This window comes from Hemicordylus capensis, chromosome 2 (genome assembly GCF_027244095.1).
Source record: "Hemicordylus capensis ecotype Gifberg chromosome 2, rHemCap1.1.pri, whole genome shotgun sequence".
Taxonomy (NCBI): domain Eukaryota; kingdom Metazoa; phylum Chordata; class Lepidosauria; order Squamata; family Cordylidae; genus Hemicordylus; species Hemicordylus capensis.
Window position 1 is genome coordinate 88,484,815 of NC_069658.1, and position 27,038 is coordinate 88,511,852.

Below are 27,038 nucleotides of genomic sequence, written 5' to 3' on the forward strand. Positions count from 1 at the left end.
ATCCATGTATTTGCAATCAGGTAAAAAACATCCGACCTTGGCATATGCAGGAAAAAAGGGGGAGGGGTTTCACACCAACATCACCACGCAACACACCATTTTGTGTTTTGGAGCCTCAAAATGGCTCTGTTAGCCATTTCCCCCCAAAATATTTTCATTTTGGGTACAGTGCAACTCAGGGGACTAGCAAAGCATGGTAGGGAGCTTCCCGCTGCACCCCCCTCCATTTGGCCGATGTTCAGTCATTTTCAATGATTTTCTGACCAGGAACCTAACCCCTGTGATCTCATTTCCCCCAATGAATCCATATTCACAGTTTCCGTATCTGTAGTTGTAGCCGGGAACAGAACCCCTATGAATATCAAGGTCCTCCTGTACCTACTTCCATTCTCAAATGGGATATGTTGAGTTTGGTTGCAAAATCTGAACCTACCTATCTCAGCATATTCTAATCTACTTGTTTCAGAAAACCCAAGCCCCCAAACTCACTTGAACCCTTAGGTTCAAGTCTTGGGTTCTTTGAAGCAAATAGGTTAGGATGTGCTGAGGATGGTGGGTTTGAACATTGTGACAAATCTTTGCATGTCCTAATGGAGAAAGGCATTTGTGCAGGGGGGGGGGCAGTGTGTGTGCAGGGTGGGAGGGGGCTGGAGAGGTTCTGCGGAGCCCAGCTGCAACTGAGGTTCCACGTGATGTCTTAAGCTACCCACATGGTTGAATGTCTTCCATCTCCTGCAAGGTCCTTACAAGCATTATTCCGCCCCCTCACAGAGAGTATAAATTAAGGTTTATGAAAGGTGTATAGACAGGGGTCTCATGACACAAGTTAGTTTATGGTGTTATCCTATTTCAGGAAAGAATTTACAGAAGATTCTAAACTGAGAGTAGTACAGTCATCCCTTTCCAGCTGCGGATTTCCCAATTGCAGATTACCATATCTGCGACTGGGAAATTGTCAGCCAACCATGACCAGACTATCTGAAGTTTGGTCACATTTTTTTCAAATTCGGGTGGGTTTTGGGGTCATTTCTTGGGTTGGGGGCAATTTTGGGTGGTTCAGGGGGTTATTTTCAGGGATTGGGGCGGTTTTTCTATTTTTTACCTTATTTTTTTCTCTCTTTTCCGACAGCAGTTCCCCAACGCCCTGTTTTTCATGCATTGCTATGCCTCGTCAACTGCAAATTCCAAGAACGGCACCTTGTGGTTGGCAAGGAATGGCTGTATGTGAAAAATCTATCTGGACCAAGGGGCCACCGTGTCATTTGTACATGAGGGGAAATGTTTAAGAACAAGCTTAAAGCTCACTGCTGCAGATTAAATTAGAAGCTGGCATGTTATAAACACTGCTGCAAAGCTATTATTTCAAAATATACTTGGTTTGACTGACTTACGAAAGAAGTACTTGACTTGCTTCAGAAAAAGAAGATGGTTGGTGCTGCTTTCACAACACTTTAGAGCCATTTCTGCTTAAACATAACTATTAAAAATTACAAGGCAGTATAAAGTGTGTGAATGCTTGTCAGATGTACAAACAGTGAGGGGCTTTCTTTATCTTTCGGAAGAGCTTTCTTGTATAAACACTAGCAATTGTGTTGAAAAGAAGGTTTCTGATTTTCTCTTGAGTTTGAAGAGTCCTCAGCACAGAACAATGGTGTTTTAGAGGTGCCATACAGTTATCTCTTTCTTTCCCTTTCATCTCATAAGTACATATATCCTACATAGTCATAAGTTGTAAATTGTGTCAAATTTATATGGAAATTGAAGTATAGAATTATTTTAAGCTGCAGATATAACTAGGATAAAATTATGAATAGCTGACTGCCACCCACACTTTATTCATTGAGTTGGAGCATGTTGTCAAAAGTAGACATTTTAATTAGCTCCTTGACAATGGTGTGTTACTGTGGGCCCAGTCTGTGCATAGTTTCCCTTGTGTACTGAGTGCTGGCTCTTCTCGACCTGTTTTTGTGGAAAGCTGTCCACTTGTGCCAGTGTTTTGCTCTCTTCTGTGCATTCAGGAAACTGGCCTAGATCTCCCTAGGTTTAACCAGTGTGAAGCCTTCCTCTCCCTTCCTGAATTCTTCTATAGTTTTTAACGGTGTTATTCAATGGAAATTTGTAGTCTGTTTGAATGTAAATATACTGAAAATATGTTACTTACAAAAAACATACAGAGTAATATCCAAAACCTAGAGGGGTTATTCCAAACTACTTCTGTCTGTCTTGCATATTATTACACGAACACTTGCATGCATAGTGTAACACGCTAGCTGCTAAGGGCCTTCAGAAGTTATTCATGTATAAGAACCATTAAAGTAATGGAATCTAAGTTAGTAATGACTAACTTCGTCTCATTGATTTCAGTAGTATTTAGTCATGACTAACTTTCTTTGGATATAACCTATTTTTAATGAAAGTACTTGGGGAAAATTTGCAGATGGCAAACATCATTTTAGATATTGCCTTTCTCTCTCATGCAAGGGAGAATGAAATTCCTAAGATAACATACAGTATGTAACACAATGTGTAGGTTCATACATAATGTAGCACCTGCAGTGCTTGGAGTGCATGTCCCCTCAATCCCTGTGCGCATGCCTACTGACATTGTAGGTTATGCATGCCAAAATTGGTTGCAGTGTCTGAAACCACCAATCTTGACGCATCCTAATCTACCTACTCTAAGGAACCTTAGATTTGACAGATCTTCGTTTCAGATCTTCATTTCAGATCTTGGGTTCCCTGGGGAAAGTACGTTAGGCTATGCTGAGATTGGTGGGTTTAGATATTGTGACCAGTCTCACTATGGTTTTACTGTAACTAACAATAGAAATAGGACATGCTCACCTGGATGGAGGGGAACATGTTCTCCTGGAGCTGTGGGAGCTCATGCAAACCTCAGGTGCTGTGTTATGTGTGAACTCACCCACCATATCATTGATGAAAAGTATGCATTTTGCTTCAGAACTATTGTACTTACAAATTAAATTGTAAATCGTTCATGTGATGAATTGACTAATATTTCTTTAATCAACAATGCTAACACAAATGCATTGAATTCCCACTGGTGGCAAGGTGATTGGCTAATATGCGAGCCAGCCATTGTGGTGTATCTGTGCTCATCCTTTCATAATCAGGTTTGTTATGTATATATTTTTGCTGCTCCTGCTTCACAAGATTCACAAACAGCATTTGAATAATGACCACTTACATAAGATTTGGAACAATCTTAGAAGTAGTAACAGTGCTTACAGATGTGCCACTGCTTACAGATGTGCCAACAAAAGAACTAATAATATAAAGGTTGCTAACAGGTGTAATAATTGTAACATTAAGATAATTGCTATTCACTTAGGCCAGCTGCCCACTTTTTCAGAACTTAACAAGAAAATTCCAGTTGAGACCACACTCCATGCACTTTGGGAATTCTTGGCAGCAACTGAAAGCTTTAAAATGTTGCCCCGTAAGCTTTCAAAATGATTAGAATTTCTCCTAGAACACCAAATTTTGATACTTTTAGTAAATACAGCTCCCATTGGTCATTATTTACTTCTTGATTCTCTGAGTCTTCATTTTGATCTTAAAAATAAGTCTGTACTGTATATTATAGCTAAAGTTCTTGGATGGTTAGAAGGCACTGGGAAAGTTTAGGACTATCAACCTTTCTGCTCCTAGCTCTGTAGAAAGTGCCTCATTGGAGTCAGACCATTGGTCTCTCTGGCTTAGTATTGTCTATACTAACTTGTAGCAGCTCTCCAGGTTTTCAGACAGAGTTTTTGCCAGCCCTACCTGGAGATGCCAGTAATTAAACTTGGGACCTTGCACATGTTCTCTTCCACTGAACTAAAACCCCATTCCCAGCTTCCCCTCTCCTTTCCTCAGATGCTTCCAGGATCTGAACATTTTTAGAATTAATACTCCATGCTGGAAACACTTAGTATTGAAAATGGCAATATCAGAATGTGGAGTTCTTTTTCTGTTGAGAGGAGTTATCCATTACTAATATCCTTTCACTAATACCCATCCTGTATTCAGGAATGATGGATTAATTTTTAGTTATTTAAATCATATCTGTTACTAAGAAATAGTATTTAATTCAGCATTATATCAGTACAATTTAAGTTCCAATAAGCAGTAAGTGGCAGCCATCATTTTTTCATCTTACAAATCTATATCACTTCTTGCCCATCAAACTGTTAATTCCAGCCATTTCTGATGATTTAAGAAGCAATTCCATAATTCTGGAACAAGATATAAGATTCCCAAATAATCCTAACCACTTCTAATACATTTCAAATTTAAACAGTTATCCATCTCAGAAACATGGAGACATTTCAGGAATATGCATCAAGAGTGTTACAGGTGTGTGCAAACCAATTCAACTTGAACTGGGGTCTGTGTCAAACTGGCTCAGTTTGACCAGTTCGAGCTCGTACCCAACTGGTCCTCCAAAAAGGGAGGCCAGTCCTAGCTCGAGCCAAACCGGGCCCAGTTCTAGTGCTTTTAAAGGGGGAGCGTCAGTGGGCCTAGGGGAACAACTGCTGGCCCACTGGCACCCCTGAGGAGCTGTGCCACTGCCACAGCGGGTAAGGTAACCGCACCAGCCCACCCTTTTTAAACACTGTAGGGTTCCCCCGGTGTTTGTAAAGGGGGAATCCTTACCGTATTCCTCTTTACAAGCACTATAAATGGGGTTGAACTGGTTTGACTCTGTTCTAGGCACGAACCAAACAGCCGGCTGGTTTGGCATAACTGGTACACAGACCAGGACGCTCAGCTTGAGTCTGGTTTGGACTCAAACCAAACCGTCCAGAGCAGTTCCGTGCACACCCCTAGTCACAGTTTAATCTATATCCTAACATTGTTGAAATAACTTCTGCAATCCAAGTTCAATATGTATTTGTATAAGGACATCTCTTCTAAAGACAAAGGAATCCTACATGCTCATATTGACATTTGCTGCACCACCACCACTGTGTGTGTGCCAGACAGTATCTTATTGGAACAATATTGGAACTTCTCTGTGGTGAGCTCAGGAGAAAAGCTTAGATGAGTATCTCACTGTGCCCACCATTCTTCCCTCTAACGTGCATGCTCCAAATCCCAGACCCCTATGCAGAAGATTCTGGCGGGTGCACAGTCTCTGTTGCACCCGACCCCTTTTCCCTCCCCTCCCCAGCCAGGAAGATTGCCAAGCTTTCCCCTTCCCCAGCCGGGTCACTCCCCCCACCATCACCTCCCCTCCCCCCACTGGGCCTCTTCCTCCTCCAGTTCTGGCTGCAGATCTCGCGAGATCTGCAGCCAGAGGAGGATGGGAGGTAGTGGCGGCAGTGGAAAAAGGACACAGTGGAAAAATAATCTGTGCATGCGTTTGTGTGAGTGAGTGTTATGTGCACACACTGCCTCAATTCTGCCTCACAGGACAAACCTCTTTCGCTCACTGCTTTTAAAAATTAGAGGGAACACTGGTGCCTGCTCAGCAGAGTAGAATGAAACACTTCATGAAATAGTCTAGAGGCAAATCTCTGAAGTTGCCCTAGAAATGTTTGTGCACATTAACATGGATACCCCCTTTTTAAAAAAAAAGAAAGGAAAAACTTTTAAACAAAAAAATGCATCCATCATGTAAGGGTACTGCTTGCTTAAGCAGTGTATTATAGATTTGTGCACTAAGACTCTCCTTGCATTTTTGCTTCTAGGAAATGCATGGGTTGCTTATATGAATGAAGTGGTAGAGCACATGCATTGCTTGTACAAGGTTCCATATTCTGTTTCTTGGTATTTCAGGTAGGGTTGAGAAATACCTCTTTCTGAAGAGAAGCTCTGCCAATCAGTGTAGACCATGTTGAACTAGGTAGACAAATAGTCTGACTTTGCTGTATGGACGTTTCATGCATTTCAAAGGTAATATGATAATAATAGGATACTGTTCTCGCCTCAGAACAATAGTACATTTTCTGGTCACCTCCAGACTTGGAGACTGCCTTGGTTGACCTGATGGATGATCTCCAATTGGGAATTGACAGAGGAAGTGTGACTCTGTTGGTCCTTTTGGACCTCTCAGCAGCTTTCAATACTATCGGCAATAGTATCCTTCTGGAGCGTCAGAGGGGGTTGGGGGTGGGAGGCACTGCTTTGCAGTGGTTCCACTCTTACCTCTTGGGCAGATTCCAGATGTTATCCCTCGGGGACTGTTGTTCTTAATAAATGAAACTTCGGTATGGTTTCCCTCAGGGTTCCGTATTGTCTCTGATGTTGTTTAAAATTTATTTATTTATTTATTAGGAACATTTAATATACCGCCCACTTCAAAGACTCTAGGTGGTGCACAAAAACATGCAAAACAAGGCAACATTTAAAATTGCATTTTAAATTAAAAACTAAAGTAACTAACCAAAAAAACCCCAACCACATAGGTAAACTACAGGGCAAAAAGAAAAATCTTCAGTATAGATTTGAAGATCAGTAAGGAAGGGGCTAGACAAATTTGAAGGGGAAGAGAGTTCCAAAGAAGTGGGGCACCAACCAAAAAGTCCCTTTTATGGGTCCTAGAGCTCCGAACCTCTCGGAAATCAGGGACCGAGAAAAGGGCCATCTGAGATGATCTAACCGGCTGGGATGTAACTGGATGGGAGAGGCGGGTCTGTAGGTAGACAGGCGCCAGGCCCCAGGCCCCACAAGGCTTTGAAAGTCAGAACCAGGACCTTACATTGAACTTGGAAGCGAATAGGCAACCAGTGCAATGACTGCAGGAGAGGTGTTACCCTGTAATATTTTCTGGCACCCATGAGTAGGTGAGCTGCTGCATTCTGGACCCGTTCTAAAATCTACATGAAACCACCGGGAGAGATCATCAGGAGATTTGGTATGGGGTGTAATGACACCCAAATCTTTTTCTCCACGAGGGCATCATCAGGAGAAAGCATAATCTCCCTAAATGCCTCCCTGGAGGCAGTGATGGGCTGGATCCAGATAAGATGGAGGTACTTACCATGCGGGGTCGGAACTCGGGAGATGATTTTGTTTTGCCAGTTCTGGATGGGGTCACAATTTCCCAGAAGGAACAGGTACACAATCTGGGGGTGCTTCTGGACACAAAACTCTCCCTAGTGTACTAGGTTGAGGCAGTGGCCAGAGGTCCTTTTTATCAGCTTCGGCTGATATGCCAAATGCGTCCATTTATTGAGATAAATGACTCAGAGTAGTAGTACATTTGCTGGTCACTTCCAGACTTGATTACTGCAATGCGCTCTATGTGGGGCTGCCTTTGTACGTAGTCTGGTAGCTGCAGTTAGTCCAGAATGAAGCAGCCAGGTTGGTCTCTGGGTCATCGTGGAGCACTCTCTTATTGAAAGATTGTTTGCTGATAAGTTTCTGGGCAAAATACAGCATTTTGGTTGAAACCTCCAAAGCCCTAAACAGCTTGGGCCCTGGGTATTTAAGAGACTGCCTTCTTCACTATGAACCACACTGTCCATTGGGGTCATCTGGAGAGTTTCGTCTGCAGTTGCCACTGGCTCATCTGCTGGCTAATCAGGGATGGGCCTTCTCCATTGCTGCCCCGAGGGTTTGGAACACACTTCCTGCTGAAATAAGAGCCTCCCCACCTCTTACAACTTTTTAAAAGGCAGTCAAGATGCATTTGTTTACCAAGGCTTTTAATTAGATATTGTTTAATTGTGTTTTTAATAGTTTTAACATTTTAAATTTTAATTGTTATGTTTTAATCTTTTAATATTTTTTATTGTTTTGTTGTGAACCGCCCGGAGACTTCCTTTTGGGGTGGTATATAAATGTTTTAAATAAACGTCTCTTCAAACAAAATAAGAGGCTTCAGGAGATATGTTTGATTTTTTTTTTAAGTAATGTAAATTTTCTGACCTTTTCATACTAACTGGACTTTTATCGAAGCAAAGGGTAAGGCTTAGTGCTTATTTGTGGAACAACATTTTTCTTCCAGCCTCATTCTTAAAGGGTTTAGTCCAAGGCGACAAACACTATGAATATTTTATTTATTATCTTTTTAACAGAGTAGAGAACCCTGAAAAATAATTTGTTCACCAGATTAATAGAGTGTTTGGCTCATAAATTATTATTTGAAGCCTTTTGGAGAAACTAGATCCCCTGCACCCACCCACCCACAGCCAGAAGCACTAATTAATCAATCATGCAATAATGTCACGGATAATCATTTTATTTGATGTGCTTAGAGCTGCAGGTGTGTTCAGTGCTGCTATTGGGTGTATTTAAGCTATGTATTTGCAGTTCAGGCACTCAAGTGTTTTTCTGAAATGCCTTCCCATTTTCAGGAAGCCTTTTTATTTGGTATAATACTTCACCAACACTTGCGATTTGTTCTGAAGGCAAATGCATGTGTCATTCTTTCAAGTTTAATGCTGTGCTTGTTTCATTAACTTGCATTTTAAAACCATGTACTCTCTAAACCAAAGACTAGTAACAGATGTGCTCTCTGCAAGTAGATGTGTGTAATTGTTTATCTGAAAAATTACCCACATGCTGTATTCTTCCAAAGTAAACAATGGATTGGAAATTTAAGAATGGTCTTCATGATCTAACTTGGGATTGGTGTGCCCTGATGCCAACTAATTACATCCCCTAAAATTCCCTGTGACACTTGATGATCAGGGGCATAGCTAGGGGATAGGGGGCCCATGTTCACCCCTCTCACCGGTGGCCCCTTAGAGTGAGGGAGATAATGAAGAAAATATGGAGGGATGGAGCTGGGGGGGCCAGGGTTCTTTGAACCCATCCACTCAATTATAACTAAACCCCTGATATAGATATAGTGTAGGGATGTGCACGGAACCAGCTCCCTTCGAGCCATTGGTGGGGCAGGGGTGGCTTTAAGGATGGGGGAGGGTGCACTCCCCCCTCTGCGCTGCCCCCCCTGCACTGCCCCCCCCGTACTGCCCCCCCTCATGACACTACCAGGCACTTCTGATCACAAAGACAACGGGGCGGCATGGATGTACGCTGCCACCCCACCAGACTATTTGTACTCAGAGTGCCAGAGGGGAAATGTGGCTGGGGGGGAGGGTTAAGTGCACCCTCCCCCATCCTTAAAGCCACCCCGCCCCCCGCCCCACCCTCCATGTTTGAATCAGTTTGAGCGCAGGGGTTCCAAACCTTTTCGGTGTTCTAAGGATAGAATGCCGACCAGGTTTGTGCACATCCCTAAATATAGTGCATGCTGGAAAAAGAGAGCTCTAGTTTGGTTGTGCAAATCATCATCATTCTTTTTACCTTTAACTACATACTTATTAGTTCTTACTTAGGGCACGATGGGAACTGAGGGAAAGAGAAATCAATTCTGCCTGCTAAATTGTGGACCCTGCAGTCATCATTGATTGATATTAAAAATAGGCCTACAGAAATATGTTAATGTTATTGTTAACATCAACTGTAAACCTCCCTGAGCCTTTTGGAAGGGTGGTATAAAAGTTTTGATAATAAATAAATAAAAATAAACTGTTAATGCTAAGAATAGGCCTATAGAATGTGCTTGATAGAATGTGTGTCTGGTGGGCCAGAAGGAAGGTTGAATGGAAAGTGCGCCCGCGGAGAGAGAAAGGAGAAGGAAGAATCATTATACAGATGAAACTCGGAAAATTAGAAAATCGTGCAAAAGTCCATTAATTTCAGTAATGCAAATTAAAAGGTGAAACTGATATATGAGACAGACGCATTACATGCAAAGCGAGATAAGTCAAGCCTTAATTTGTTATAATTGTGATGATCACGGCGTACAGCTCATGAAAACCCCAAATCCACAATCCCAGAAAATTAGAATATTACATGGAACCAAGAAGACAAGGATTGAAGAAAAGAACAATATCGGACCTCTGAAAAGTATAAGCATGCATATGTATTCAGTACTTGGTTTGGGCCCCTTTTGCAGCAATTACTGCCTCAATGCGGCGTGGCATGGATGCTATCAGCCTGTGGCACTGATGAGGTATTATGGAAGACCAGGATGCTTCATTAGCGGCCTTCAGCTCTTCTGCATTGTTTGGTCTCATGTCTCTCATCCTTCTCTTGGCAATGCCCCATAGATTCTCTATGGGGTCAGGTCAGGCGAGTTTGCTGGCCAATCAAGCACAGTACACTGTATACTTTTCAGAGGTCCGATATTGTTCTATTCTTCAATCCTTGTCTTCTTGGTTCCATGTAATATTCTAATTTTCTGAGATTGTGGATTTGGGTTTTTCATGAGCTGTACTCCGTGATCATCACAATTATAACAAATTAAGGCTTGACTTATCTCGCTTTGCATGTAATGCGTCTGTCTCATATATCAGTTTCACCTTTTAATTTGCATTACTGAAATTAATGGACTTTTGCACGATATTCTAATTTTCCGAGTTTCACCTGTACAATTGAGAACCATTGCCTCTTTTAGCACTTCCCCAGTCATAACTCTGCTGAGTTACCTGACACCTGCTGACTGAGCAAAGAGGCACCTTTTCAAAGTGGCGATTCTCTTTATTTAGCAGGGGGAGAGTAACTGGTCCTATCCACCCCCAGCACAGTACCTCCAGTGGCTGTTGCTGGTGTCTGTCTTATGTTTCTTTGAGAGCCGTTTGGGGACAGGGAGCCATCTTTTTTTTAATTTATTATTTCTCTCTGTAAACCACTTTGGAAACTTTTGTTGGAAAGCGGCATATAAATATTTGTTGTTGTTAACAATGGTTCTCTTAACTCTGCTGAGTATGGTGGTGCTCTTCCCTATCTTAGCTAGTTTTTTTAATCTCAGCTTGTTTCCCTTTTTCAGCAAGTTTTAGTACCAGGGAGAAGACTGCTATAACCTCTCCTATCCATAATATGATTTTATTTGGCATGAATTGACCTGGTGTGAAGTTTTGAGACCTGACTGAGTGATTCTGAAGAACTAGTCTTTTGGTTCAGTGCTACTTTAGGATAAGACTGTGAGAGAGGTAGAATCATTGTTATTGTGCTAAGGATTCTCCCTCTTTTGTGAGGAAGGCTGTATAGAGTACTTGCACTTTTGAGTGTACAAGTGGCCCTTGTTATCTGTGGTCTCACGGATAGCAGCTCTGTATATCTGCGGTTTGGCCTAAGAGACCTAGTTTTTTTAAATTTGCCTTTATTTTTATCTTCATTTGCCTAGTTTTAAAAATAGGCAAAATATCCACGGCTCCTGGTTGGTGGGAAATGACTTATGATGTCATTTCTGGCCGCCATTTTGCAGCACGGAGCCATTTTGTGGCTCTTTTTAAAGAGGGTTTGCTTTCCCATTTAGACAGCTCATTTGCCATTTAAAATGTATGAGAATAGACCAGGCATCCAAAGACAAGTGAAGCCTGTCATTTAAAGAAGGCAAAGTTCTCCTGCAGAAACTTCCTGTCTTCCTCTTCCAACGGTGATCAAAAAGTTACTGCTGAAATAGTTAGGTCCCAAACATCAAGTGATGCATGTTGATTTTTGTTCTCTCCCCCCGCCCCTTATTTCTAGAAACCTAGCACGTGGCAGAAAATGAACAGAACATATCAGAACTATGTAAATTATAATTCTTAAGCTAAGATAACATGGTTTTCTTCAAGGCTTTCTTTATTCTTCTAAGGATTGCTTATGGATAGTCAAGGATAATTTAATAGTGAATCTAACTTGAATCTTGTTGCTTAATAAAATTGTGCTTTGTTGACGTGCGTGGCTTGCCACTTCTTAGAGGACTTGCTTGCTTGAAAAGATGGCATTGCACTGTAGGCTTACATTCCTGCATTAGGTCACATTGCCTCCTAGGTCTGTGTGATGTCATTTGGCTCTAGCTTTGACTACTTTCATTCTGCAAGCTTGCTGTTACTCTAAATTCAGTTTGAGAGGAATTCAAAAGCATTTTTTAAAGTAAAGATTTAAAAATTGATATTGAAATCATTAACACTGCTTGTTTAAGGAAGCATAATGTCTGTAAATGTGTGTGTGTTTATCCTATCGTTTCAACAGGAAGTCTTCAGATTTGGCCTTGCTGTTTTTATTTCAGACAGGAACCATAAGTAACAGAGACAGTGGAGGTCCTATCCATGCATCTCTGTGAAAGGGATGTGCTAACTGTAGCAGTAACTGCCTCTTTGTAGGCATTCAGCACCCTTTGCCGTTTTGATGCCTGTTGCCAGGAGCTGCACGTGTTGGGGAGGGCGAGAGGGAGAATTCCTGTGAAAGGCTATGATTCAGCAGCCTAAGCAGCTTGCCTTTCACAGCCAAAGTAATTAGTTTGGCAGCTGAATTAAAAACTTACAGTGGGTCCTTTGTTTGAGGAGTTGTAGACGTTGATCACTGACAGTAGGCCAAAAAGAGTGCACCCAGGAAAATAATAGTGAGTGGCATGATATTAATTTGAAGGGAGTCTTCATTTATTCATGCGTTCTATACATACTCATTTTGGTGGTTCCATTTCAATTTCTAAGAGCTGGGATGATCAGTGGTAAACTGAAACATACCTTTTCAGCTTCTCCATGTGATCAGTATGGACACATTCTGTTTGCACATCTTAAATACAAGTGAGTTGTCTGCATGGGTGGGATGGATTGGCATAAAGGTATTCTGACCACAGCCATCTGCTGTGACATTAAACCTACACATTGATCGTGTATCAGTAATCAGCTGCAGGACTGCTGTTGAATATTTTCCCTTTTGAGTTGTATGTACCATGGAGCCACTGATGTTTCTCATCTATACACTAAGCAAAATATATTATACTTTTATAGCCTAGCCAGACCTGGAGGGTGTAGTGATGAAATATAATTGCTGTGTTAAATTTGGCCATCAGTTCACTTTAATTGCTTAGCACCCAAAGGTCAATAGTTCATTTCACATATCTGTCTATGTGTGGATTTTTATGGCTAGTGTATAAATCAGTCAGTGAAGAGGGATAGCAATGTTATCCCAGAATGCTATCTTTCAGATAACGGTCTGAAAAGGAAATTATCCATGTGTTGTGTTTGAGATCCTTTGTTGGGCTTATTGTATTGATCATTTAGGTCTCAGCAGTTCTCTTTTGTGTCAGATTTTCAAAGAGGGTCATTGAAATCCTAGTTACCAAGTTCCACGGTAGTATGGTATTTGTGCAGCTAGCTTGGTTTATTTTTCTATGTCAGCCAAATTATATAATTTGGCAAGCTATAATTTCATAGCTAGATTTCAAATCTTGGTAAGGATATTTCTCCCTAAAAGCTTTATATAATTCTCACAACTGGAAAACCTATGAAATATACAACTATAACTTAAATCTGTTGGAAAGAAGGAACCCATATGAGCCGAATATGTGTACATGTTTGTGTTTGACAAAATAGCTTGAGCAAGGATGACCTTTGTGTCACTTATATGTTACAAAAATTTGTCCTAATTTACTAGACATGCAAGAAATCATTGTTCTTTCAAATCTGTTCATCTCTACTCACACCTATGGAAGTCACATGTCAGTGACCCAAGAGTTTGGATCTAGTTTCTTTTTCCCTTCCAAAAAACTGAGAATCTAATACAATTTTTCTTGATAGGCCTGCATCAGACTAGTGATTCTGTGTAGCAAGAAGACCTTACTGTTACAGAATAACTCTTCACTAGTAGAATAATGGCATCATATGTGTATCTCTTTCTCAATCTCCTTTTTTAAGCACACAATTTGGTGGTGGTGGTTTGATTATTTGTTGGCACATATTTGAGAATGGGGTGTGTCCAATTTGGCAAGATTTAGCACATGGTAGTGTGTGACTTGTAAGCTTGATGTGGCGGAGAATTTTCAAAACAGATCAAGTAATTGTATTTTGGTGATACCATGATACAACTTCATGATTGTATCAATGTTGTGATCTGCTTCTGACCAAAGAAAGCTTTAAGAGGATAGGATTGAAAAACTTGGCAAAGGTAGAACTGGCCAATATGGTGAAGAACAGATGTTGGAGTATTTCAAAGCACCTATAAGCACTTTCATTGCTACACTGTTTATATGAAACAGCTTCAGTTTTCCTAGCACCAGATGGCTTATTAGCAGTTTTTGCAGAGTCTTGTACATCATCACTCATGCAGTGCAGCCATCATCGCTCATGCAGTGCAGAGTTTGAGGTTGCTGACTTCCAGTTTGGAAATTGTCTGGCCTAAAATTAAGAGACAATATAATTATTTAAGGTGAATTTTAAAGACCAGGGTATCGTTTTAAGAAGCCTTTTTTTAAAAAAGGAAGAAGTTGAAATGACAGGTCTGTTTTGAATGTATAATTTACGTAATGCAAAGAGGATCTTTCAAATTTAACGTTGCTTATTCAGACAGATGTTGCTGTTTTATACTTTTTGTGGCTTGTAATTATCCGCTGATAAGGGACATCTGGAGGTAGATGTTTTTGCAAGAAGTAAATATACTGCTCACAAGGATGAATTGCACAGAGCTATTATTAAAGAATTTTTAAATGAGCAAATGCTTTTGTCTCTTTCCATCTTGATTTGAGGGTTTTTTAAATCAGTTAGGAATGCAGAAGGGTGGGAGCTAGGAAATGAAACAGTCCCTTTTGTGTCTAGTACTGACTTCGAATGTTTGTCTGTCTCCAGTATTCTACTAAACAATTAAAAAAAATCTGAAAACACAAGAAAGAAAGCTGAATTTTCTCTGAACAAGCATCTAATTATTCAAAAGTGTTTTTCTTAATCCAGTTAACTGAAGTATGTGTTTAGAAGTCATGGTGTGGGTGTGCAGTGTAATGACTCTTGGATATTAAAAGCTTTGTCAATTTCCAGTGTTTTCAATCTATGCATATTCATGTTTCAAAACAACCTGAACGTTCCCAATCTACTGTACCCCTGACATAACTCAGATAATGGATGAGACTAGCACAGAGACATTTTTTCTGGTTCCTCTTCAGGTAGATAGAAAGCACATAATAAGGCATGAATGTAACAAGGCTTCTAAAAGTATAAAGGTCTCCCCTTTCCCAAACAGTGATTTAATGACATACCCAGTTGTTGACACTTATCTTTGCATGTACATTTGCAAATGTGTTCTATTCAAAGTATGGTCTTTGGCTTTCATGACACATATAAGATATTTACAATTGTCTGTTGAGGTGTAGATGGCTTTTGAAAGCAGACTTTGCAAATTGCCCCCTCTCCTTGTTATCTTCATGGCTGAAAATGGTGCATGGTTTTTCCCCAAAGAAAACAAATAATAAGAAATCATGGTTTTTCCCCAACTGGAAAACAAGTAATAAGAAATCATTTTTTCTTTATATTGTTTTTTCTCTATACTATTTCTTTATACATTATACTTATATTTTTTCTTTATATTTATTCTTTATACTTCTTTATAGTCAAAGTATGGAAGTGCCTGGATTATAACTGAGTTTTGTTTCTGCCTCATACTGTCCTGGTGTGGATGATGCATTCCCTGCCCATGTGATTAGAAAGGGAATGTGCCAAGAGAGTGCACTAATTGTGATGCCAACATGTCCCTTAACATATGGGAGGGGCTGTTCAACCTAATGGCAGCTCTACATGCAGCTCAAATGCTTAAGTACAGGTGAACCCTTTTATCCAAGGGGGTTCCGTTCTCTGCTACAACCACAGATAACGGGGCATTGTGGCAATGGAAATTGAGGGGTTAGTTCCTGGGGGCTGGAAAATGGGCAAAAACCAACAGGTTTTTTTCTTCTGCAAAAATGGGCAGGCATAAAAAGGATACTGTTTTAGAAATGGAACTTGCTAAGTAGCTTATGGAGCTGCAGAAGAAATTATGTAGTCCCTAACCCTATTCAAGAAATATTAGGCCACTTTCTACATGCATTAAAATAAAGGAGGATTGTGGTGGTAGAATGGACTGTACTACTTCAGGCTACAGGTTCAAATTCAAAACTGCATGAGAGGGGGAGGGTCTAGGAATGTGCACGGAACTGGCCAGCCTGGTTTAGCTCAAATCTGGTCTGGGTGCAAGACGCTCCTGGTCAGCTCAGTTCAGGCTCGGATGAGCCCAGGCCCGGTCTGGTCCAGCTGTTGAGCCAGTTCATGGACTCTATGGCCACACTTGTAAAGGGGAATCCGGTAAGGAATGGACTCTATAGCCATACTTGTAAAAGGGGAATCCGGTAATCTATTTCCCATTTGGAAATACACAGATTTATTTTGTGGGGTTGACTGAGTGCAATTAATAAAAGTTAAGTTAAGTAGATGGAAGTTTTGCAAAGTCAGAATAAAATCTTGGTTAGAGAGAGGGAAAGGAGAATCTAAACATCTCATCTAGACTTAATTTAATGTTATATGCTTTGTAATTTTTTGTGTAGGAGAAATGGAGATACCAGATTCTAATGATCCTTTGGGTCAAATGGATGGCCATGAGAGACCAGTTCCCACACACAAAGGTAATAATAGTCATTACATTTTGATGTAACATGTAGAGGTCTTGTGTTTATGATCTACATTTTTATACGAAGTATAAACTTGCATAGACGTGCTTTTTAATAATAAAAATATTAACATGCAAATTTATACCGCCTACTGAAATGTGCCACATATATAGGATCAAACGCTTTAATATTGATGTAAAGTACAAGTATTTTCAGGAATTTTTGCTGTTTGTCTTGCAGTCATTTTGTGATTGCTACCAATCCTTCCCTCAAGTCCTCTGCAGGTGCCAAAAGACTGGGTGGGGGGAAATGTTTTCTCCCTTTTAACTGATTTTGCAGTAGGTGCAAAATGAAACAAACACAACCCCCTTTGTCTAATCCTCTGGCATGAGAAGAGGATATGCTGGAGGGCAGAGTTTTGCTTTGCCTTGTGCAGACTACACTTTTTATACCCAGGGACTGCTGCTATCATCTGGGACTGGGGTAGGGCAGGGCTGGGGGATGGTAAGTATGCTAGTTGCAAAACCATGCTGTGAATGTTACACATGAGCAAGCCCATTATGTCCAATGGCCTACTCACAGGTAACAGATGCTGAATGATTTGAGCCACTCAAATCTAGCAGCAGCCAGCACCCCTCCCACACACCAGTAGCTTCCAAGCTACGTAAGGCCTGCCCTTGGCCTAAAGATTATGGTACTGCAATTTCCCTTCCTAATATTTGATCAAGGATTGCCACTGCTCAGTTTTCTGTGATGTTCACATTGATCAATGTTTTCATCAGCAGCTCTGCTTCCAGCATGTAGAAAACATCAGCTAAAGTACAAAAAGCATTGTTGTGCCTCCAAGAATAGCATCCCCCTAAAACCAGTTACTCTGCCTCTTGACTTTTGGGTCAGTTTAAGATAGAGATATCACTGCGATCTTCTCATGTGCCCAGTCAAGAAATGAGCCAGGGAAACTTGAATTTTCAGTTAGGGCTCTTTATACAGCTTAGTGAGCACTATTTCTGTTTTCTATAAGCCACTAATGCCTAAATGTCATGAATAGCTTAGAAGTACAAAAAAGCACCTGCTAAGAAATGTTTTTCACTGGCAACTCTGCTCTGAAACTGAATTTATTTGCTCAGCTGTGAACTAAACATAATTTGCTAAAACTTCAGATAAGTAAACTGATACTAACTTGCCTTTAACCTACCTGAGTCACTGAATTTTAGGTTCCTACTAACATGCATTCTGGTTGCTCTAGCTTCTCAGAACAGAGCACCTTAAAAAAACAAAAAAACTTTTGATTACCTTAGGCTTTTTTCTTTACAAGCTGTTTCAGAGCACACATGCAATTTGGAATGTTGCACATTTTGGAATTAGAATGTGGAACATTCAGTAATTATGCTTGGATATATGCCAAGCTGTGTACTTTTTGGCAGCATGAAATACTATCGTATTTGAATCAACCTGTCAAGGATCTGAACATTTTAGGTGGTGATATTTATTATAACTAAACCTCTGACATATGAGACACGAATTCTGATTACTGTATCCTCATTTAGTTCAAGAACATGATGCATCAATTCTGGTTTTGTATGCATCTTAGAAGTGCTATATTTTATTGGCCTGTTTTTGCTTGCTCCTCCTGAATACTGTGTTATGTGCTGCAGTTCATCTGCTGAACTTGAAATGGCTAAATTAGAGACACATTGGGTAGCTGCTGTGCTTTATGTTACTTGATGGGTTTTATGTCCTGCTTTCTCTTAAGTAGTTCATTAAATATTAAGCAGCCTGTTAATACAAACATGTTATGTCAAGTTTTTATTAACAAAGTAAAGAAGCAAGAACTGAAGCCAAATACAACTGTGAAAGTAAATGTTATATGGGTTGCATTTACTGATTTACATCAGCTACCTCACTGGAGTTTCAGGAGAATAAAGTAGGATGAGAACTGTTAATGTAATGAGGGAACTATGAGACATCCAAATATAACGAAGAATGGCCTGTGAACAGTGAGACTTTGGAAATGGCTCTGTAGCAGGCCAAGCTGAGTGCAAAAGCTGAATGCAAAATGCCTGCTCAGTGCTGCTCGCTTGTTTTTACAATGTTAGATGAGCAGTGAAAATTAGATGGGTTTGGTAGCCTCTAGTAGGCCACCATATATGGCTGACATGTTGGGTTTGACTTGGTGATTCACGAGTTGTGCAGTCCTGGTATAAGTTCTTTTCAGATGAGGTTTTAATGTGTGGAGTTGGAGGGGAGCAGGATCTCATGTACCCAACTTCCATGGGTTTGGAAGGAAGTTGCTATGCATGGTCGTATGTGCAAAGGACTACCACATGATCAGGGATCTGAAAAAAAGCAGGGCTCCTGATCATGTGGGAGAAAACCCTCCACATGTACAACTGACTTACAGGAAGTTTTTCAGACTTTAAATCAAATGCATGGAAGTGGGGTATGTTTGATTCCCTTCTCCTTGAAGGAATGGGGTTAATGTCTGAAAACAGCTCTAAAGAGGCCACCTTTCAGACTTCAGTGTGAATTGTCACAATGCCATCAGAAGGCCTACTTAAGACCTGCTCATCTTTGTGTGGCAGCAGAAGTACGGCTCTCTTGGCTGAGGGAATGACTCTGCAGCTGCCTCCTCCCACCCTTTCCATCTGCAAAGGGGAGCTTTGTCCCAGAAATCCATCCAGTGACACAGAACCATCCATGGAGGAGATGACAGAGTGGCTTACTTGGTCAAATGAGCTGCTCTGTCATCATCTCCTCCGTTGCAGGGACTTCTGGAGGAAAGCTCCCATTTGCCTTTAAGGAGGGCGCCTGGAGGAGGTGACAGAGCAGCTTGGCTAAAATAGTTCTCATGCAAAAAGGGGGAGCTTAAGCACCAGTACACAGAAAGAGAGGAGGGGAAAGACCCACAGTGCTGAAAAAGCTAAATGCCTGATGTGTTTGCAGTGCTCCACTTGTCAGTGTCTCCCAAATCTTTTTATAGCTTTATTTCTGTCACTGGAGTATGATAAAGCAAACGAAGGTTTGGGAGACACTGACAATTGCCTCTGAAGAAGAGTGGAACTTTTCAGACCTTTTCTGAAGTATATCCTATTAATTTCCAGTATCTTGGCTCCCTCCTCTCTTCTTCTGAGATAGTTGCCTGTCACACTGGGCATCTGGAAGAAAGCTCCTATTCACGGATGGGGAGGGCACTTGGAAGAGCTGCTGCTGTCAGTGTCACAGAGCCTCCAAGAGCTGGAGCCAATCTTTGAGTGTGATAACTTAAGAACATGAGAACAGCGCTGCTGGATCAGGCCCAAGGCCTATCTTGTCCAGTATCCTGTTTCACACAGTGGCCCACTATATGCCTCTGGGGAGCCCACTGGCAAGAGGTATGTGCATGCCCTTTCTCCTGCTGTTGCTCCCCTGCAACTGGTATTGAGAGGCATCATGTCTCTGAGGCTGGAGGGTGGATCACAGCCATCAGACTAGTAACCATTGATAGACCTGTCCTCCATGTCTTTGTCTAAGCCCCTTTTAAAGCCATCCAAGCTGGTGGCCATCACCACATCCCATGGCAAAGAATTCCATAGATTAATTATGCACTGTGTGAAAAAGTATTTTCTCTTGTCAGTCTTAAATTTTCTGATCTTCAGTTTCATGAGGTGACCCCTAGTTCTAGTGTTGTGTGTGTGAGAGAAATTTATCTCTGTCCTCCCTCTCCAATCCATGCATAATTTTATACACCTCGATCATGTCCCCAGGCCCCTGATCATCTTGGTTGCCCTTTTCTGCACCTTTCCCAGTTCTGCAATATCCTTCTTAAGATACGGTGACCAAAGCTGTACACAGTACTCCAGATGTGGCTGCACCACAGGGCATTATAATATAAGGTACAAGGGCATTATAATATTAGCTTTTTTTTTTTCCCCAGCCGCCTTCCTAATGATTCCTGGCATGGAATTAGCCTTTTTCACAGCTGCCACACACTGACAGTTTCAATGAGTTGTCCATCACGACCCCAAGATCTATCCTGGTCAGTCACCGACAATTCAGATCCCATCAGCGTATATGTGAAGTTAGGGGTTTTTTGCTTCTATATGGCGCACTATACACTTGCTTCCATTGAACTGCGTTTGCCGTTTTGGAGAGATCTTTCTGCAGCTCCTCACAATCTGTTGTGATTTCACTACCTAAATAGTTTAGTGTCATCTGCAAATTTGGCCACTTCCCCAACTGGCTGTATCCATTGGGGTTTTCCCCCCTCTCTGTGTTTATAGGGTTGGTAAAATCTTAAAACTGTCACCACACATTCAATAGATACATAACCTTTTGCTTTCAAACATTGTTGCTGGTGAACTGAATGATAAGTGTCATTGCATACTAATTCTGTTATCATGGACGAGAAATTATCAGCCAGGTCTAAAAAATAAATGTGAGTTAATTATTAATAACAAGCCTTTGCTATGAAAAACAACCAGATATGTTTTTCACTGCTCTAAAAGAGGGATGTTACCCCAGGACTCCGTTTGGTCAGAGACTTTTCAAATGAATCCAAACATTCGATATAATAGTTTGGGTTCGAAGAATTCCATGGCTAGTTTTGCATGTGCAAAGGAAATCTGGCCTTCTGTCTTGCAGCCTCCTCCCTCCCATGCCACATGGTAAATCTCTTGATAGTTAGGAAACTGGTATGTTGTACAGCATGGGGAAGGGGGGATACTGCTGTGTGAACGAGAAGGAGCAGGCAGGCGCAGTTTTGTCTGGACACACCCAAGGTCTTGGACAGTTCTAAAGTAAATGGTTGGATCCCAGCCATTGAAAACAATTATAAAATTTCATGGTCAAAATGAAAACTGATGTAATACAATTCTAGTGCCATTAACATAACTATAGTTGTTGCTACCAAGTTCAAGTTCGGCCAAAGTGGCTTTCCCCCAGATAACTTTATGGACAATGTTCAGCAATGTTTAACGGATCTTATTATCAATTGAGTATTACTTGTTTGACTTTAATGAAGTACCTAGGCAGATACCAGATACTGGGAAATCATAGAAAAGACTCTTTTGGGGGGGGGGGATGAATGCAATATTCTGTCTGATGCTTTGGCAGTGTTTTGGAATGCTGTTTTGCAAAATGAGTTCTTTTAGGAGCTATTTTATATATTGAAATGTAAAAAAATCAGTAATACAGGTGGCCTTTGTTACCCATGGTCCCGGCAACCGCGGTTTTGCATTTCTGCAGTTGAGCTATATAGACCCGACTTTGTTATACACAGTTTTAAAAATATTCATAATTTGCCTATCCGCGGTTCCTGGGTGTAGTTAAAGAGTTAAAAGTTAATTTATTTATTAATTTAAAATTAATTGGTTCAGAATACAAATGGCATTCAGTTTTGAGTGTTTTGTATTCTTTATACTTTATTCTGTGTCCCTTTAAAAAAAGTGTTACTTATATGTCTGTTAAAATAATATCTTGTTGAGCAATGTATCATACTGTAAGACTCATACTTTTACAAGTCAAAATAGGTCAGTACATTGTTTCTGTACAGGTGTAATAACAGAAAATTAAAAAGACCCTTGAATTTGTTTTGGCTTAATAGTAACATTGGAGCTCTAAATGTCATCTTTTCCAAGGACTACTTTGGCTTTGGGTATCTATTTCAATACAAAACATCTCTAAAAATTCTCTTACATATTATAATGCCTTGTGGTGCAGTCACATTTGGAATACTGTGTACAGTTCTGATCACCTCCCAAAAAGGATATTTTTGAGCTGGGAAAGGTGTAAAAAACAAACAAATTGATCAACGGTTGGAGCACTTTCCTTATGAGGAAAGGTTACAACATTTTGGGCTTTTTAAGGGAGGTAATCAATTGCCTAGCTCTACTTGACTGGAATTTATACAATTATGCATGGTGTGGAGCAAATGGATAGAGATAAGTTTTCTCTCTCTCCCTCCCCCCTCTCTCCCCCCCTCCCCCTCTCTTCACTCAGTGAAACTCAATGGGTATTTGAACGGGTCTCCCCGATCCTAGTTCAACACTCTAATCCGGTTCTGGGGTGGCTATTACTGTAGTGGTGGGATTGGAGAATAGAAGAATTGGCTCTGGCAGAGCAGCTGGACATTACAGGGGAAGGGAAACCAGTAATTAAGTAACTGTTTCCACTTCCAACTGCTTTGTCAACTCTCAGGCCTCGGGAAGCAGCTCCAACGACCCACAGAGTCGGGTCTTGATCCTCGGCAATGCCAGGTCAGTTCAGAATAAGACTGAAGTTGTCCACTATTTGATCATGGATGAGGGAGCCGATCTGGCATGTATAACTGAGACCTGGTTGGCGGAAGTGAGTGGTCCAGTGTGGGCTCAGCTTCTCCTTCCAGGTTACTTTGTCATGGAGCAGGCTGGGGGAAGTGGCCAGGGGGGTGGAGTGGCTGTGGTCCATAAGAATACCATCTCCCTTACCAAGGCCCCTGTGAGACAGTTGACTTATACTGAGTTCATATTTTTGAGGCTGGGAACTAGGGATAGATTGGGGATTCGGTTGGTCTTCCGTCCACCGCGCTGCCCAACTGACTCCCTAACTGAGCTGATGGAGCTGGAGTTGGAGTCTCCTAGACTTTTGATGCTGGGGGACTTCAATATCCATTTTGGGGCTGGCTTGTCTGGTGTAGCTCAGGAGTTCATAGCAGCCATGACAACTATGGGCCTATCCCAATTAGTTTCTGAACCAACTCATGTTGCCGACCACGCACTTGATTTGGTTTTTGTTCAGATCAGGAGGGTGTTCAATTGGTGGGGGATCCAGTGGTTTCCCCATTGTCATGGACGGACCACTACCTGGTTAAGGTTGGTTTCTCAGCTGCAATTCACCCCTGCAGGGGTGGTGGACCTATTAGGATGGTCCGTCCAAAAAGGCTGCTGGACCCAGTAGGATTTCAAAAGACCTTGGAGCAGCCAGTGATTCTGTTGATGCCCTGGTGGGAACCTTGAACAGGGGACTCATCACAGCAGTAGACAAGTTTGCTCCTAAGCATCCCTTCCAACCTGATTCAAAAATGGCCCCTTGGTATACGAAGGAGTTGTGGGAGCTGAAGTGGTTGGATAGGCGACTAGAGCACAAGTGGAGGAGAATTCGGTTCGAATCTGATAGGATGCAGCATGTGACCCATCTGAAGACTTATGCAATGGCAGTGCATGCAGCAAAAAAGAGATTCTGGTCTGCGTGCATTGCAACTGCAGGTTTGCACTCAGCAGAGCTATCCCGGGTTGTAAGGAGCTTAGTTTCTGCTCCTTCTACTTCAAATCAGTTCCCAGAGTTGTTCTGCAGTGATGCTTTTAATGGGTTCTTTGTGAACAAGATCTCCTGTATTCGGGTCGACTTGGATTCCACTATTTCTGTAAGGTCTATGGAGGAGGTGTCCAGTGATCCCTCTTGCAGTATTAGATTGGATCAGTTTCTATCTGTGACTCCTGGGGATGTGGACAAGCTGTGTGGGGCAGTGTGGCCTACCACCTGTTCTCTGGATCCTTGCCTGATTTGGCTGCTTCTATATAGCAGGGAGATAGTTGGAGGTGGCCTAGTTAATATCATAAATGCATTGCTGAGGGAGGGTAGGGTGCCTCCTTGTCTGAAGGTGACAATGGTTAGACCACTCCTTAAGAAGCCTTCCCTGGACCCCTTAGCGATGGATAGTTACAGGCCAATCTCCCTTGGTTAGGCAAGGTGATTGGGAAGGTAGTGGCCAACCAGTTCCAGGCAGTCTTGGAGGAAACTGATTATCTAGACCCATTTCAAACTGGCTTTAGAGCTGGCTATGGAGTTGAGACCGCCTTGGTCGGCCTGATGAATGAGCTTTACTGGGAAACTGACAGAGGGAGTGTGACTCTGCTGATTCTTCTGGATCTCACAGAGGTGTTTGAGGATACTATCAAACATGGTGTCCTCCTGGATTGCCTGGGGGAGTTGGGCATAGGGGGCACTGCTTTGCAGTCGTTCCGTTCCTCTCTCTCGGGTAGATTCCAGATGGTGGAGCTTGGTGACAGTTGCTCCTCAAAACAGGAGCTGTTATATGGAGTCCTTCAGGGCTCCATTCTGTCACCAATGCTTTTCAATAGCTACATGAAACTGCTGGGTGAGGTCATCAGGAGATTTGGTGCTGGGTGTTACCAGTATGCTGATGACATCCAAATCTACTTCTTTTCATCTTCAGGAAATGGCACTCATTCTCTAAATGCCTGCCTATAGGCATTAATGGGCTGGATGAGGGATAACAAACTGAAGCTAAATCCAAACAAGACGGAGGTGCTCATTGTGGGGGCTCAGAATCTGAGGGGTGAGTTAGATCTTCATGTGCTGGATGGGGTTACACTCCCTCAGAAGGAGCAGGTGCACAGCTTGGGAATACTCCTGGACCCAGGCCTCACCCTGGTATCTCAGGAGGATGCCATGGCCAGAAGTGCTTTCTATCGGCTTCGGCTGATTCGACAGCTGTGCCCATTCCTTGAAGAGGATGACCTCAAAACTGTGGTGCATCAGCTGGTAACCTCCCGGCTTGACTATTGCAATGCACTCTATGTGGGGCTGCCTTTGTACATAGTTTGGAGACGTCAGTTAGTTCAAAATGTGGCAGCCAGATTGGTCTCTGGGGCAACCCAAAGAGTCCATATTATGCCTGTTTTGAAACAGTTACACTGGCTGCCAATATGTTTCCAGGCAACATACAAAGTGCTGGTTATTACCTTTAAAGCCCTGAAGAGCTTAGGTCCAAGTTATCTTAGAGAGCACCTTCTTCTACATGATCCCCACCACATGTTAAGGTCATCTGAGGAGGTCTGTCTACAGTTACCACCGGTTCGTTTGGTGACGACTCAGAGATTGGCCTTCTCTGTAGCTGCTTCTGGGCTGTGGAATGCACTCCCGGGAGAAATCTGTAATTTGAGTTCATTACTGTCTTTCAGGAGAGCCCTTAAAACCTATCTGTTTGGTCTGGGCTTCCAACGTTTTTTTAAAATTACTAAAATTATTAAATTCAATTAAAAGCCTGAGAAAACAGGAGGGTCCTGAGGTTCTTCCTGAAAACAAACATAAGAACAGCCCTGCTGGATCAGGCCCAAGGCCCATGTAGTCTAGCATCTTGTTTCACACAGTGGCCCACCAGATGCCACTGGAAACCACAGGCAGGAGTTGAGGGTATGCCCTCTCTCCTGCTGTTACTCCCCTGCAACTGGTACTCAGAGGAATCCTGCCTTTGAGGCTGGAGGTGGCCTATAGCCCTCCAACTAGAAGCCGATGATAGACCTCTCCTCCATGAAGTTATCCAAACCCCTCTTAAAGCCATCCAGGTTATTGGCTGTCATCACATCTTGTGGCAGAGAATTCCACAAGTTGATTATGCATAGTGTGACAAAGTACTTCCGTTTGTTGGTCCTAGATATCCTGGCAATCAATTTAATGGGATGACCCCTGGTTCTAGTGTTATGTGAGAGGGAGAAGTATTTCTCTCTATCCACTTTCTCCACACCATGCATGATTTTATAGACCTCGATCATGTCTCCCTGCATTCGCCTTTTTTCTAAACTAAATAGCCCCAGGTGTTGTAGCCTTGCCTCATAAGAAAGGTGCTCTAGGCCCCTGATCATCTTGGTTGCCTTCTTCTGCACCTTTTCCAGTTCTACAATGCCCTTTTTAGATGTGGTGACCAGAATTGTATGCAGTAGTCCAGGTGTTGCCACACCATAGTTTTGTATGAGGGCATTATAATATCATCAACAGTTTTATTTTCAGTCCCCTTCCTAATGATTTCTAGCATGGAATTGGCCTTTTTCACAGTTGCCACACATTGAGTCGACACTTTCAACAAGCTGTCCACAATGGCCCCAAGATCCCTCTCCTGGTCAGTCACCAACAGCTCAGGTTCCATCAGCGTATACTTGAAGTTCGGGTTTTTGTCCCAATGTGTATCACTTTACACTTGCCAACAGTGAACTGCATTTGCCGCTTTGTCGCCCACTCACCCAGTTTGGAGAGATCCTTTTGGAGCTCCTCACAATCCGCTTTGGATTTTACTACCCAAAAGAGTTTGGTATCATCTGCAAATTTGGCCACCTCGCTGCTTACCCCTCCCCTACGTCTAGATCATTTATGAATAAATTAAAAAGCACTGCTCCCTGGGGAACCCCACTTCTAACTTCCCTCCATTGTGAAAAGTCTCCATTTATACCTACCCTCTGTTTCCTGTCTTTTAACCAGTTAGCTATCTACACATGTACTTGTCCCCTTATCCCATCACTGCTAAGTTTCCTCAGGAGTCTTTGATGAAGGACTTTGTCAAAAGCTTTTTGGAAGTCCAGGTATACTATGTCAACTGGATCACCTTGATCAAAACACTTGTTGACATTCTCAAAGAACTCCAAAAGATTTGTAAGGCAAGATTAACCTTTGCAGAAGCCATGCTGGTTCTCTCCCAGCAGGGCCTGTTCTTCTATGTGCTTTACAATTTTATCCTTGAGGATGCTTTCCATCAATTTACCTGGAATGGACATTAAGCTAACTGGCCTGTAATTTCCCGGATCGCCCCTGAATCCCTTTTTGAAAATCAGTATTATTTTTGCTATTTTTCAGTCCTCCGGTAAAGAGCCCAATTTCAGGGATAAGTTATATATTTTAGCAAGGTGGTCAGCAATTTCATATTTGAGTTCTT

At 41.9% G+C, this 27,038-nt stretch overlaps 1 protein-coding gene across 2 annotated transcripts in view; it reads left to right on the forward strand.

Annotated features, from left to right (window-relative positions):
* Window positions 1-27,038, forward strand: part of ROR2 (receptor tyrosine kinase like orphan receptor 2) — a 195,888-nt gene that overhangs the window by 122,203 nt on the left and 46,647 nt on the right. For both annotated transcript variants that reach the window (XM_053303768.1, XM_053303770.1), the window contains exon 2: window positions 16,295-16,372. In XM_053303768.1, coding sequence (XP_053159743.1) covers window positions 16,295-16,372 — 78 coding nt within the window. The remainder of the gene's footprint in view (window positions 1-16,294; window positions 16,373-27,038) is intronic.